Here is a 16,180-nt window from a genome sequence, read left to right as displayed (position 1 = left end):
GCAACACAGCTTTAACATTGTAATACAAGATAGTGGTGCAACATGTTTTCCTCTTTATAGCCAACCAAGCTGGAATATATTATTTTTTCTGTAAAAGGGATACATTCATTTGTGTAGCAAGCAACCATTATTGGTATGTTTTGTATAACAATTTATTTTATACATCATGAGTTATTTCCTAAATTACCCTTATGATTAAATACACATTAAGAGCAAATGAAATTCTGTGATTTCGTTTTTTAATGGAAGCACTGTTCTAAGAAAATTATTTCTTCTGAAGATACTCTGAAATTATTAGACAAATAATAGGTAGTTGTAATTTAATTTGAAGGATTTACTTAATGCGGAATGTGTCACTGTTGAAAAGATATATACATATGTCAAGATGTTCCTGTAGGTTAGTTTGAAGTCTCTTTCGTTCCATAAAATTTCTCCCTTCCATACTGACTAATACCATCTATCCACTTGTTAAATGCCAGATCTTTTAATAATCTTTCATAGTGCTAATCTGATACAACACAAAATGGATTGCAGGAATTATGCAATCAAGTTATCAATCCCTTAACAAATATAAAAGGATACAGGACAAGAGCAGGGTTTTTAATTTTTTTCCTTATAAATCTGTGTTATTTTCCAAAAATTATTAATTTATGATTATTTTTTAATCTTATTGGAGAATTAGTTTGTGACACCCTTCTTGCTGAGATTTTCAGTGGATTTTGTTTAGCTGGTGCTCACCATTTGAGTTAGTAGGTAGACAAATGAAGCATGATGATAAAATATTTTGTGGAACTGAAGTAATAAGATAGGACTTTCCATTAGTGTTTTGCTTATAAAATAATTGTAGTTCAAGACCAGTAATATGTTGATAGTGGCCATTTTCTGTAGATTAGGATTTCAAGTGTTAGGGGAGTAGTTTTGATTTTGTTTCCCACAAAGAAGGCGATATAATCACTGCGTTTTTTCCTCCTATATTTTTGTAGCATTGGTGTCACCTTCCTCTCATGTCTTTGTTTCCTAACACAGATATTGATTATTTCTCGAATGAGACTTTGGAAAGGGTTACTGAAGGAAGGGAAGCCCTGTGGATTCCAAGTCTTCTGTGAAGGTTTACACTTGAGTTTATTTAGAGTATAATTATCTTTTATTGTTTCTGACTCAGTTTAAGATGCTACCAGAATTATTTCAAGATGATGAGAAGGCCATCAGTCCAACATCAGCCACCTCGTCAGGGCGAATGCCCCTCACTCGTATTCCTGCAAAGCCCACCAAAGGCAGACCAGGCCAGGCGGCCAAAGAGCACAAGAAAACAGTAGGGCACCAGGTGAGTTCTGGGGAGCTGCCACTGCAGGGCTCCTTCCCCTCAAGCTCAGTTGAAGCCTCAGGTCTTCCTCTGTCAGTCCCCCAGGTGGGGTCCTCAGGTGGGGAAAGGCTAGAGCTCTTACTATGAGAACACGTAACACCATCCCCTCCTGCTCTCTCCACCCAGCTTTAGACCCATGACTCTGCTTAAGCCTGTCCCAAAATAATCTTCTCTAGGTCTGGTTTTTTATAGTGCATATCCTCCCTCGCAGACCACTGCTGCCTTTGGTTTGTCCTCTGGCCATTTCCTCTCTGTATTTGTACAGAGCACCAGCTCCCTCAGTGCAGGAGCAGAGCACTCTCTTCAATGTCCTCGGCTCTGGGGCGTGGGAAATACTACACACATGCACAGTTCCTGACCAAGGCTGGGGGCTCTGGACAGGAGGCGAGTCAGTTTGCTTTCCCATGTGTGGGACCGTGTGCCCAGGTGAAATAGGAAGCAGGGCCCAACACAGGTTTGGAGCCTCCAGGCTTGACCTCATGTCGCTGTTGGTAGCCCCAAGGTGGCTGTTTTCTCCCACCCTCCTGCTCATTCCTTGCGCTCTTGGAAGTCACCTGCTACTTTTTCAGTCTCTTGTGGCAGAATTCCCAGTGTACCTGATAAATGGACTTAATATTCTTCAAGTAAGATTATATTTTTAGTCAAAATTCTGAGTTCACAACAGAAAGCTACAGGAGCCTATGTTAAAGGAGGGGGTGAACTCTGACGTAAGTGATGGACTTTGGGTGGCTGTGATTTGTCAGAGCATGTTCATCAGTCTTAACAAGTGTACTGCACTGTTGGGGGTACTGATAATTGGGGAGCTGGTGCCTGCGATGGGGCAGGGGGTGTATGGAAAATCCTTCTTCAGTTAATTTTGCTGTGAACCTAAAACAGCTCTAAGAAAATAAGTCTGTAGAAAAGAGTGGCAAGGAAAAGTGGTGGGAGGAGAACAAATGTATATTTAGTAGAATAAGCATATAAACGGCAGAGTTTAAGCAAATTTTAACCTAAAGCCCTATATGCTTATTTAGTAGCAGCCCCCTTCTGAGGCTGGGTCAAGTTCACAGGAGGCAGAATCATCTCCAAATCTCCATTAGTGTCATTGGAAAAATTTTTAAATTGTTTTTACAACATCGATTTTGATAAAACTTGATGGCCCTTTCTCTTCTGTTTTTCATGCAGTTCCGAAACTCCCTTCACCTGCTTATGGAGACCCTCAATGCCACTACCCCTCACTATGTACGCTGCATTAAACCGAATGACTTCAAGTTCCCATTCACGTAAGTATTTCTCAACTACTGAATTAAGAAGCATCCGAGTCTCATAGGGATTCCCATACTAACAGAAGGAAAAAAAATATTCGGGTAAATCTTCATGTCTTGTACAGGGAAATCACTAGTTAATAGATTTTTTTTTTTTTAAGTTTTCATTTCCTTTGGAGAATGTGATAATAAATTCGTAGCTGGCCTTTTGAAGATTTTAAAAGTTGAGGTCAACCAGGCATTTCTAGTTCTTTTTTTTTTTTTAAAGAGTCTATTTATTTTTTTGACAGAGCGAGACACAGCAAGAGAAGGAACACAAGCAGGGGGAGGGGCAGAGGGAGAAGCAGGCTTCCCACGGAGCAGGGAGCCCAATGCGGGGCTCGATCCCAGAACCCTGGGATCATGACCTGAGCCGAAGGCAGACGCTTAATGACTGAGCCACCCAGGCGCCCGGCATTTCTAGTTCTACTTTCTGTTTTGAATTTACTTTAATTCAAGATCCTTCTGGGCTTTTGTTAATTTGGGCATTAGTTAAAACCAGAGCCCGGTGGAATAAGGCTGCTTTGGCGAAGGTTCACAGTTCTCTCTGCTACTTTCCAGCTGTTGAAACCATCACAGCCTGTCTACTATTACCAAATGTCTTGCCCTACATCAAATACAATGTATGAGGGGGAAGTTTTTCTTTTTTTCCTCAAAATGGCAGTTTTCCGCTAATTTTAAAAGTAATGCACATGCATTGTAAAAACAGGTTTTAAAAAATATAAAATAGCATAAAAAATTGAAAAACATTCATTATACACTAAGGGATAACTGGTATTAACTCACATACATCCTTCTTGACCAACCAATATCCCTTTCTTCTCTGCTGTGGTGTGTGTGTGTGTGCGAGCGAGAGAGACACTAATAAAAGGGGCTTGTGCTGTAATTGTGGTTTTGTATCTGCTTTTAACTTAATAAATTGTGGATGCTTTACATATTAGTAAATAAAAATCCACATCATCATTTTAATGACTACATAGTATCTCATCATATAGATATGTCATCATTTATTTAAATTATTCCCTAAATGATGACCGTTCCAACTATGCTATGATAAATACATTTTGCCAAACATTCTTGTATATTTGCCTGAGTATCTTCTTAGGATAATATATTTCTAGAAGGGGAATTTGTGGGTCAGATTAGGCACATTTACCAAAGGTTGTAAGTCCCACTCTCACTGCATAGGGTACGAGTGCTCATTTTCCTACCCCTTGCCAATGATGCCCTCTGAGGTTCTGCCTTAGATGCAGGGCAGTTCTGAAAGACTTATATCCTCCTGATTGCCGAGAAGCGCTTTCCGGAGGCAATGGGAGGCAGAAAAAGCTGCCACAGCCTGGGCCACTCTCCTGGACAACCTTAGGGGCCGTTACCTTCCATCAGCCAACTCCATCTCCCACAGCCGACAGAACACTCGAGAAGACCGCATAGTACAAGCCTCAGATAAGGTGCTGAGGGCTTAGCTGGGAGAGTACAAAGAGTGACCATCCAGCAAGGGGCAGGCCTTGCTACTTCCTCTCTTAGTGTCGGTGTAATGTTAAGATGTCATTTGTCTAGAGTAAAATAAAGTGTATAAGATATAGTACAAAATAAAAATAATTGATATCGGTGTGGACACTGTAAGTCCTTTGTATGTACACACAAAGTTGAATAGAACTTTTAGAACACCAATATTTAAAAAAATAATAATTGGATGGGGCATATTTAATTTGTGCTTAGAGAAATCTCCAGAGTTGGCCATTCTTTATTCTAGGGAAGCTATATATGGCGAGCTAAAGAACTAAGAGAACAGCTCATCAGACCAAGCCATTTAATGAGTATGGGCAAAGTACTGAGGGGTGTTAGATTTCTTTAAATATGCCCAGTGGTATTTGTTACAGGTTTGTGGTGTGAAGTACAGATAATGTTTATGGCTCTGCTCCTTATTTTTACTGCTAATTGTCTCCTCCCCACTGTCACACAGAGTTCTCCATTGTGATCCCCACTCCAACTTTTGAATGTTTTCTTTTCTAATTTTTCCATCTGGCTCCTTACAAAAGAGTTTGATCTCTGGACTGGGGAGAGTAATTTGTGGCTGTTGCCAAGCTTCTTTGTGTATCACTGCCGTTCACATAGGTTTGACGAGAAGAGGGCAGTGCAGCAGCTGAGAGCATGTGGTGTCCTGGAAACCATCCGCATCAGTGCAGCGGGCTTCCCCTCACGGTGAGCGTGGCAGGGTTCCTATGGAAGGGATCCTCTGGGAGAGATTCTTACCTCTTCCAATAAGCTGATGTGAGTTTTTTTATAAATATAGGTGGACTTACCAAGAATTTTTCAGCCGCTACCGTGTCCTAATGAAGCAAAAGGATGTGCTGAGTGACAGAAAGCAAACGTGCAAGAATGTGTTAGAGAAACTGATACTGGTAAGAAGGATTTTCATTTAACTTTATCTGAACAGATAGTGGCCAAAGGCCTTGTGATTGTACCATTTCAAAGCAAGCCCTGGAGAATCCAAATACCACTAATCTAGATTATTTGGGGTTGGGAGGGTGGGGGGGCACAGTGTCTTAGAGGTCAAGGCTCCCTGTGCTTAGGATGCTGGACCTGGTGAAGGGAAGGTCTACTGTCAGGGAACAGGATGGGGAGGTCTGGACCCAGACTTGAGACACACTCCTTTTAGAGATTGATCATTATCGATAAAAGTTCATCTCATGCTTATTTATGGAAGATATCAGGCCAGATACTGTGTGATTAAGAAAAAACAAGTCTTGTCCTAAGGTAACATAGTCTCTCTTGGAAATTCATGCATTTTAGAGATAAGTATAATATGCCTTAGTGTCTATCAAATACTAAAGAAATCAGAGGAAGACAAAGCCGCATGTGCTATGGGAAGGAGGAACAATTCCATGGAAGAGGTATGTTTGGAGTTAGGCCCTGAAGAATTGGTAAGATTGTATGAAAGTAGGACATCCTAATAGGGAGCAAGGTGTGAAGAAGTAGGAAAGCATAGAATTTGCTCAGAAAACAGTAAAGTGTTTTTTTTTCTTTTGTTGTTGTTTTTTTTTTTCCAGTATAAGACTGATGTATGGGACAGTAGGGATTTGGTTAAGAAACATAAGTTGGTGTTTGAAAAGTCTTGTATGCCAAACTAGGGAGTTCTTAAACTTCAGAATGCATCAGAGTCATCTGGACAGCTTGTTAAAATACAGATTGCTGGGCCCCAGCCACAGAATTTTTGATTCAGTAGGTCTGGGATGGGCCCAATAACATGCATTTCTAATGAGTTCCCAAGTGATTGTGATGCTGGTCTGAGGACTCCATTTTGAGAACAGGTAATCTAGTTCATGAAGAATTTAAGATTCATGAAAGGTTTTTTTAAAAAATATTTTCACTTGTTTTATACTGGTTTGAATGGATTACCTCACTTTGAGGTAATTAGTCCTAATTACTAAATATTAAGTAAATGTGATATCTCTTCTTTGGTAATAATAGCTTGTTTTTGTTTTGGGTTTTTTTGGAAGAACTAAGGCCACTTTCTTAGTAATGTGTAAAAAGAATCATGCTTTTGGGTTTGGACCAACACCTTTCTAACCTAGGTTCAGATGGGAATGGAGAGCAGAAAGTAAGGACAGTCCTTCACCCAGACCGTGTTGTCACCCGGACCACGCCAGGCCGGGCTCAGGGCTGTGCAGGGTGTGGGTGTGATAGAGGAGGCTAATGGTAGAGGAGAGCAGGGGTGGGGTGGGGAAGCTGAGATGGGACAGGGAGAGGGACGGAGGAACCACCTTCTTGCTCTGCTTGTGTCTCCAGCTAAGCTGCCTATGTAAACTCTATGGATTTAAATTAAAATAGTTTTAGATGTTTTAGGTATATATGGAGATTTCTGATTTTTCTGGGTTCACATACAAGATAGGAGATACCTGTTTACCCTGAAAAGTGATTTTCTTTGTTTTCCCTTAGAATTTCAGATCATGGTAGTGATTATTATAAATAAATTCTTCTCTTCTTTTGACATGAGCATGATTAATAACCTGCATCCTTCTAGATAAGGTGGATAAGACTGTGGTAGACCAAAAATAGCATGCATGCCTGTATTTACTGCTCCACTCTGCTTGTAATATAAAGTCAGTGAGCAATACAAGTGATTATGTTCTTATAAAAGGAGTTTTGAAATTCATAGAAGGATTTTAGATACATTTATAGTGTTGTGTTTGTTTATTTTCAGATACTGTTGATTAAAGGCAACAGACAACTGTTGCAGATTTAACTCTTGATCAGAATACGCCAAGTTGTTTGTTGTTTAATTCTTACTTTGTGTGCATGGCTTCCTGCCTTATTCTTCATGCTGGTGTTTTTGTCCCTTCAGCTTTTTCATGGAACATACAGCCCGATGTAATGCTTACAGCCTGAGTCAGTCAGAGAGAGTGTCATCATCTCCATTTCCTTGAGATATTTAAAATCCAAACACGCAAATAATAACTGCATGTAACCCACAACCAAATTTTTGGCCTCAGATAATAATTTCCAGGTAGAATGATTCTGGAAAATAACTCTTAAACTGCAGTTTTCCTTAAAAATCCCTTCTATTTGCTCAACTTGCCTAGGATAAGAAATCTGGCTCCATTAGTTAATTGTGATGTAGCCCAAGTTCTAGCTAATAGATTCATCCCTTTACTGATTCTGATTTTAGACTTATTTTTTTCTCTTTTGGAGAAAAGATTGACCATTTATATGGTCATCATTTCTTTTTCTGAGTGTACAATTTCTTCCAAAAAATAGGACAAGGACAAATACCAGTTTGGTAAGACAAAGATCTTTTTCCGTGCTGGTCAAGTGGCCTATCTAGAGAAACTGAGGGCAGACAAGCTGAGAGCTGCCTGCATCCGGATCCAGAAGACCATCCGAGGGTGGCTGCTGCGAAAGAAGTACCTGCGCATGCGGAAGGCGGCCATCACCGTGCAGAGATACGTGCGAGGCTACCAGGCCCGATGGTAGGTCTCTTGGTGGCCTGTCCAGCCTGACTCACGGCCCCTGAGCTCAGACGGCTCACCTGGTTCCTTGTCCAACTGATGACAGTTTTCGGTGGTCTTAATATTTGAGAAGGCAACACCCCACCTCTTCTTAGTTTCAAAGAATAACAGATTTACTCCCAAGACAGTTAAATAGAATAAAATTTCACTCACCCTTATTATGAATCATTTGGATTCATCGTCAAAAAAATTACAAAACACTGCCTACTTGTGTCCTCCGTATTTTTTATTTTTTTGTACTTTTATGTGGTCTTGAAGAAATCATCTGTAAATTGAAAGTCATGAATATGTGCTAGTTAATAATGATTCCACCGAGGAGTTTTCAGGAGCAATTAACTGAGAAGATCTAGAGGGGAATGAGACTTCAGTGTGATTTACATGTGAGGATAATTCTAATTTAGAACTCTCAGTAGAGATGAATTGGCGGTGAAGAACTTAGGCCCAAACAGATAGATCAGGGAGAAACATCACATGTTAGCAATGGCTAGATGTAAGAAAGCTGGTGGTAAGTAAGTATGGGATTACTGCGGACAGCCCATCAGCTGTATAAAAGGGACATAGCGTGGGGTAATGAGCACCATCCTAGAAAGGGAGAAACTTTTTGAGCTTCACTTTCTTTATTGTCCCATATCAGGGAATATGGGACATCCTACTTTTCAGGGTTAGGGAAGACTCAAATCAGATAATGAATGCAAAAATGTTTAGGGGAACTATAAATTGCCATACAAATATAAGTGACTTAACGTGTACAATATTAGAATAATAGCAGTGGAGGTACTACTTATTATGCTAACAATAACAACATATATTGGTGCTTCAAGTCTCTACAGGATGTGGTCCTGGGTTTGTCTGATTACTGACTGTGCACCCCTCTTCTCTTTGGCCAGCTATACTAAGTTCCTGCGCAGAACCAAGGCAGCAACCATTATTCAGAAGTACTGGCGCATGTATATAGTCCGCAGGAGATACAAGATAAGACGATCGGCCACTATTGTTCTTCAGTCTTATTTGCGAGGTTATTTGGCCAGAAATAGATATCGCAAGGTGAGGCATTATTTCCAACTTTGTTTATTCATTCCATTGACATTAATCAAATTCCAGATTTGTACAAAATACCACAGGGCTTCCTGTGGACATAGGAACTGAATGGAGACAACCAACAACTGAAATATATTTTTAAATATTAAATAAGTACATTTACTTATAAATTTTTTAAATTAACATATAGTGTATTATTTGTTTCAGGGGTACGGGTCTGTGATTCATCAATCTTACACAATTCACAGCACTCACCATAGCACATACCCTCCCCAGTGTCCATCACCCAGCCACCCCATCCCTCCCACCCCCCACCACTCCAGCAAACCTCAGTTTGTCTCCTGAGATTAAGAGTCTCTTATGGTTTGTCTCCCTCTCTGATTTCATCCTGTTTCAAAGTACATATATATATTAATAGGATAGTGGAAAAATACCTTCCTTTTTCCCCTTTATGTAATTTGAAAAAAAGTGACTATGGGGCGCCTGGGTGGCTCAGTTGTTAAGCGTCTGCCTTTGGCTCAGGTCATGGTCCCAGGGTCCTGGGATTGAGCCCCGCATCGGGCTCCCTGCTCCGCGGGAAGCCTGCTTCTCCCTCTCCCACTCCCCCTGCTTGTGTTCCCTCTCTCACTGTCTCTCTCTGTCAAATAAATAAAGTCTTAAAATTTTTTAAAAAAGTGACTATATTAGTTTCCTGTGGCTGCTGTGATAAATTACCAACAACTTGGCTTAAAACAACAGTAATTTATACTCTCAGAGTTCTGAGACCAGAAGTCTAAAATCAGTATCACTGGACCAAAATCAAGGTGTCAGCCGGGCTGTACTCTCTCCAGAAGCTCTAGGAGAGAATCTGTCTCTCGCCTCTTCCGGTTTCTGCCGGGTAGCTGCTGCTGTCCCTTGTGTTTGTGGCCGCATCACTCCAGCCTCTGCCTCCATCCTCACATCATCTTCTCTGTGTGTCTAACTTTGCTTCTCTTGTCTGTCTCCTCCGAGAATGCTGGTGATGGATTTGAGGCCCACCTGGATAATCCACGATAATCCCCTTATCTCAAGACCCTTAATTTTTTAAGAAAGATTTTATTTATTTGAGAGAGACAGAGCATGAGAGAGAGCACAGAAGCAGGGGGAGGGCGAGGGATAAGCAGACTCTGTGCTCAGCATGGAGCCCGAAAGCAGGGCTTGATCCCACAACCCTGAGATCACGACCTGAGCTGAAATCAAGAGTTGGAAACCCAATCAACTGAGCCCCCCAGGCACCCCAAGACCCTTAATTTAATCACATCTGCAAAGACCCTTTTCCCAAATAAGGTAATCTTCACAGGTTCCAGGGATGAGGACCTGATGTCCTTGGGAGCCTTTATTCAGCCGACTGTGATGAGCTTTGAATGGGTAGAATATATGACAGATGGGTAGAAGATCATACCAAGAATGAAACAATCTTAGAAGACTTTAACATGGTGAAAAGGAACTAAATTACATTAATGTGGTTAAAAGTTGTATTGACTAGCATATGATGCTCCAGAAATTTTTGACAAATCATCTTTATATCTAGCAATTATCAACATGACTATAACGGATCACCAGATAAATCTTAATCCTTACCTCTGACAGTATGTGATCTAATTGATGGAAGATTTTTCTCTCTCTTGTTTTGGCAAGGTTTCGAGTTTGTCTTTAAGGTATATTCTCAATAAGCCAGAAATACAGTCTGGGTCTTAGAGCTCAGTGCGCATCTCCATTAGAAGAAGCATCAGTAGAGTGATTTGAGGGACATGTCTCTGGTCACAAGTAGTGCATAAGTGTGGCCAGGTCCTATTTATGTGTTCATCTTACTTTCTTATTTTGAAATAATTTTATTTATTTTTTTAAGATTTATTTATTTATTTATTCATAAGAGACAGAGAGAGAGGCAGAGGGAGAAGCAGGCCCCCTGCTGAGCAGGGAGCCCGATGCGGGACTCGATCCCAGGACTCTGGGATCATGACCTGGCCCGCAGGCAGGAGCTTAACTGACTGAACCACCCAGGCGCCCTTGAAATAATTTTAGACAACAAAGAAAAATGGAAAGTTAATGAGGCTTGAATGAGTAAAACACATATAGCTGTGTTTTGAAGAAAATTTATGAAGACAGCTTCTCCAGGTCTTTCTCTCTGCCCATGCCTTCTGGTGCTCTTTCTCTACAGGCATGAGCTTTCAGGGAGGGGGAAAGCCTTATTAAATTTGACCTCTTAGATACAACAAACTGGTTACCCTCCCGTTTTCCTCAGGAATATCTGAACTGGGTTGTGAGGCCATTGGTTTAGCAGAGGCTCTGGCCAGCTCAGCTCCCACAGTGACTACACACAGTGGGGGCAGCAGGTTAGAGGCTAGCTCACATACAGGCCAGTAGCACCCCATCAGTGCTCCTAGCTATGTCCAGTCCAAGCTTTCCCTTCGTGGGATTTGGGCATCTTAAAGGGAGAGCAGGTGTCATTTAATTTCTCTGACTCATTGATGGACATGAGATTGAGGGTGGAAGCTCTAATTATATACTGTTTCCATTTGACTGAAATTTCAGAAATGGACCAGTGTCCGAAGTAACGTGGAGAGAAGGAAATGGCATAGGAAAATTGGCATTAATAGCTTTGCCACTGTGTCCTGAGTTTTAAAGTCTGAAAGCCTTCAGTTTCCATCACTGAGTCTTATCCATTTTGTCGCTAGTCATCCAGACAAGGGGCTCCCTCAGGATTGTGATCTCAGTGAGACCTCGGTCTGCTCGCCTCACTGCAGCATGATACACGCTGACTGGCTGACTGAGCGGAGACTGAAGGCTGCCTTAGCATTAGGAGAACAGCTGGAAAGGGCAGCCTTCAATTGCCAAAGAGACTGTTAAGGTCGCCTAAACACCTATGATTTTTTTTTGTATTGAAAACTTAGCCACTTATTAAATGTATTCTCTAGAACGTTACATTTTTTCTTTGTTAAATAATCTAAAATCAGGAGCTATTCTTCTACTGATTTTATCAAACTACTGTCTATTTGAATAGTTTTAGAGATTTTTACATATAAAAAGTTCCATAAGAGGTACATTATATCCATTTGTAGTAATTGTTAATACTTAATCAAATACATACATTTAAATATCAGTTATATCACATGGTAGTTATTCCATAAAATCATAGACTTAGAAGGACCTCAAGGTTTTGCTAGTTTAACCTTTCATAAATTTCAAGAATTTTTTTTTAATTCAAGAACTTTTTCTTTATCATTTCTGGAAATTGTTTACAATAATCCCTACTTGATGGTCATTACTGACAAATTCATCTCATAAGGCAACCTTGTTATAAGTTGTTTGTAAGTTTGGGGGAATATCTTTTCTTTCTTTTCTTTTCTTTTTTTTTTTTTTTTTAGAAAATACAATATAAAATCAAAATTAAGATTAGTTCATTTCATCTTTTATTTTTCTTTTAAAGCTCCATCCCTACCATCTTTGAATTTCATACGTGGATTCCTGCTACATTTGAAATGACAATGGGAAATCCTCACTAAAATGGTATTCCTCAAATGTGGCAAACAAGAGTGTCATTTTTTTTTGTTTCTGGGGGGGAAAAGTCAATAAATCAGTAATAAACTTTGTAGTACCTCTAGCATTGGCTTCTACAGTCAGCTTACTGGTCATACCTCATGTCTTCAAGCATAGGTTTGTGATATGTAAAATCCATCTAGTACATTGCTGGTTCAATTTTTTGTATCCTTCCCTTTAGGCAATATATGGATTCTCAGCCTGACATACCTGGGTTGATAATGTGGAACCTCGAGTCTGGTCTAGGGTCTGACATTACCTGTACTTACCTTTCTCTGCAGATGCTCCGTGAGCACAAAGCAGTTATCATTCAGAAGTGGGTCCGGGGCTGGCTGGCTCGCACCCACTACAAGAGGAGCATGCATGCCATCATCTACCTTCAGTGTTGCTTCCGGCGGATGATGGCCAAGCGCGAGCTGAAGAAGCTCAAGATCGAGGCCCGTTCCGTGGAGCGCTACAAGAAGCTCCACATTGGCATGGAGAACAAGATCATGCAGCTGCAGCGCAAAGTGGATGAGCAGGTATGTTTTACTCAGAAGCCCCAGGAGTGGGGCCTGCTAAGGAACTCCCTGGATTATTTTCAGCAGTGTCTCCCCTTGACTTTACTTTTCAATCATAGCAAAAACAAGTAAAATAATAATGACATTAATGTCATTATGGAAATAGTGACAAGCTCATAGGTAAGTTTATACTTGCAAGGATGAAGGGAGGAAATTATTCTGAGAACATAGCCAGACTTACTAGCACTCCAATCCTTTATGACCAAGAGTCATATTGTACTTTATACTGTATAAATCTCTTTCATCATTATCATTCATTTGCATAAAGTATAAGGTTCCTTTTACAGATGAGTTGTTTAGCATTGAGATATGGTAAAAGAGGCAGGAAGATGTCCATGCTTCTGAGGAATGTACAGTCTATTTGCAGGGATAAAATTTGATTTCTTAGAGATAGTTACTAAGTAATATTTTAGCACATGCAAACAATATCATAATAATTAGTAATACATAAATACTGAGGAGGGCAAAAAGACAAAACAAAACAAAAAAAACCCCCCTAGAAAATAGAATAAAGGGGATTCATCAGGAAGAGGGAGGAATTCATCTGAGTGGGAAGAGTTTTGAGGTAATAAAGAGATTTGTAAGTAACTTGTGATTTTGAGGCCATCTTATTATCATTTTTCTGATTCACCTGGCTAGCATATGGCTTTCAGTAGAACACTGATTTATTTTCAAAAGCAAGTATAGATTTTTCTATTTCTGGTTTAAGAATCAGGAAATTAAGAATTTACTGTAGTAACTCACCTTGTGACTATGAGAAAATCACATCTGTGTTGCTCATGATGTAAAACAGAATTAATTCTGCCTGTTCTCTTCTCTCGTTATGTCACTTCAAGAGGGTATTGATTGTAAAGGTTGTGGTTAGTATTTTGGTTAGATACGGCATCAATGCTATGATGATATAGCATGAATACGCTGAATAAATACGGTTTTCTCAAAATACACTTGATATATATATATATGTTTACTTACTGTTACTTATATGTGTGTTTAAAAGAACAAAGACTACAAATGCCTCATGGAGAAACTGACCAATCTGGAAGGAATATATAACTCTGAGACTGAGAAACTACGAAGTGACTTAGAGCGTCTCCAACTAAGTGAGGAGGAAGCTAAGATTGCTACTGGACGGGTCCTCAGTCTGCAGGAAGAAATTGCCAAGCTCCGGAAAGACCTGGAACAAACTCAGTCAGAGAAAAAATCCATTGAGGAGCGTGCAGATAGATACAAACAGGAAACCGAGCAGGTAGGAACTACTTTTCATATCCCCATCTACTCCTTTCACAGAGGAAATGTGCTGTTGTCATGACCTGGCCCATGTGGCTCAAGGTTGGTTTCAGTCGAAGGTGAAATACAATGTTTGTTTATTGTTCATTATTAGTGTTTTCCAAGCATGTCTCCCACAGGATGGATGAGTAGTTGTAGGTCTTTTAGTAGAACCTTTGGACTCTAGTAAGAACAGAGGCAAAGTAGTATTGTAAGAAGAGAATTAATGGCTAAGTACGTACTCTACATTCTTTTTCTTTAAATACATAGGTCTGGATGAAGTGTAGACTCCTTTTTCTTCAAAAGGGTTAACATGATTAAGAAGCCAATCAAGCAGTGAAATGTCATTAGCTGATAATAGAGATCTTTATGGAAACCTGCATTAAGGCTGTGTGAGAAGTCCAAGTGGGAAAAATCCAAATGTCTGCACACTGATTATAGCCAAGGGCTGCTATGCAGATAGAAAAACAACAACAGTGCGTATAGATTGGTGCTTTTACATTACAAATTTATATCAAAGTTTTTATCAAAACTTCATTTAATACAAAAAACATTAAGGTTCTCAAACAGCAATGCAATGTATTGTTTAAAATAAAAGCACCTCAACATAAAGCTTATTTGAAAACTGTGATAGATTTTCATAAATTCCGCTAGTATTACCATCTTTAAATGAAAACAAAGTTGATTGTTGTCTGTAACTATTGGCAACACTCTCAATTTCCTGTGCTTTTTCTCTACTAACTTCTGAATATATTTTTTTAAGGTTTTATTTATTTGAGAGAATGCATGCATGGGGTAAGGGGCAGAGGGAGGGAGAGAGAGAGAGAGAGAGAAACAGACTCCCCACTGAGCATGGAGCCTGACAAGGGGCTCAGTCTCACAACCCTGAGATCATGACCTGAGCCCAACTGAGAGTCAGACTCTTTCTTAACCTATGTGCACCACCCAACTGAATATTAACACAGCCCTCTTTCTCTGTTTCTGAACTCCTGATAACTTTCTCTTTATTATTAAAGCTATTGCTTTAACATGTGACTCTTGATCTTGGGGTCATAGTTTGAGCCCCACATAGACATAGAGCTTACTTTAAAAAGAGAGGAAGGAGGGAGGGAGAGAGGGAGGAAGGAAGGAAGAAAGGAAGAAAGGAAAAAAGTAAGCTGTTAGGGGAGACGAACCATGAGAGAGGATGGACGCTGAGAAACAAACAGGGTTCTAGAGGGGAGGGGGTGGGGGGACGGGTTAGCCTGGTGATAGGTATTAAAGAGGGCACATTCTGCGTGGAGCACTGGGTGTTATGCACAAACAATGAATCATGGAACACTACATCCAAAACTAATGATGTAATGTCTGGTGATTAACATAACAATAAAATAAAATTTAAAAAGAGTTCCTTAAATTTATGCTTAGAGACAGGAATTCAAATTTTACTCATCACAAGCACATATTTATATCAAAAACGAACTAAGTAAACTATAAACTTTGCAAAATTTACCTTTGGTTTTGATTTTTGCTTCCTGGGAATCCTCATCCAACTGGGAACTAGAAAGTGAAAGGTCAATGTGTTTTGTTTGCACGCACGCGCGTGTGTGTATGGGGGGGCAAAATATACATATACATAACATAAAATTTAGCACTTTGACCATTTTTAAGTGTACAGTTTTGTGACATTCAGTACTTTCACAATGTTGTCAGGCCAGTGCTTACACATGGAATGAAAGGACTAGTTTTGCAGCTAGTTTGCAAAAAGGGAAATTCTTTTTCTCGAGACAGACAGCAGGGAGCTTCAGAAGGAATCCAGTGAAGTCCAGAACCAAAATGCCCTTCATATCTTTCTTAACCTCCTTCATCTCTCTTAATACCTGAATCATGAGTACACATAAGCTTTGTGTTAGGTTGTTGAGGTGAGAAGGCATTTTCATTCTTTCAAGAGCAAATGCTTATTAGGTGCCAGGCAGTTGCTAAATGCTCAAGGTACAAAGTAAAACAACAGCAATTATGTCCGTCGTCCAGGAATTGCTAGTCTATTTAGGGAAGTAAAAGTAAATCATTTATAAGGGCTATAACGAGGCACATACGGGGTCCTGTAGGAGAGACACCTAATTG

The 16,180-nt window shown here is 40.0% G+C and overlaps 1 protein-coding gene across 5 annotated transcripts in view; it reads left to right on the top strand.

Annotated features, from left to right (window-relative positions):
• The window catches only part of MYO5A (myosin VA), a 197,152-nt gene that overhangs the window by 115,840 nt on the left and 65,132 nt on the right, over window positions 1–16,180 (top strand). For all 5 annotated transcript variants that reach the window (XM_073877020.1, XM_073877019.1, XM_025883595.2 and 2 more), the window contains exons 15-22: window positions 1,163–1,324; window positions 2,528–2,625; window positions 4,762–4,848; window positions 4,940–5,048; window positions 7,405–7,616; window positions 8,543–8,699; window positions 12,533–12,772; window positions 13,809–14,057. In XM_073877020.1, coding sequence (XP_073733121.1) covers window positions 1,163–1,324; window positions 2,528–2,625; window positions 4,762–4,848; window positions 4,940–5,048; window positions 7,405–7,616; window positions 8,543–8,699; window positions 12,533–12,772; window positions 13,809–14,057 — 1,314 coding nt within the window. The remainder of the gene's footprint in view (window positions 1–1,162; window positions 1,325–2,527; window positions 2,626–4,761; window positions 4,849–4,939; window positions 5,049–7,404; window positions 7,617–8,542; window positions 8,700–12,532; window positions 12,773–13,808; window positions 14,058–16,180) is intronic.

Source organism: Callorhinus ursinus, unplaced genomic scaffold (assembly GCF_003265705.2).
Source record: "Callorhinus ursinus isolate GAN/ISIS: 27379988/994484 unplaced genomic scaffold, GSC_fseal_2.0 scaffold25, whole genome shotgun sequence".
Taxonomy (NCBI): domain Eukaryota; kingdom Metazoa; phylum Chordata; class Mammalia; order Carnivora; family Otariidae; genus Callorhinus; species Callorhinus ursinus.
This window is presented reverse-complemented; position numbering and strand designations above follow the sequence as displayed.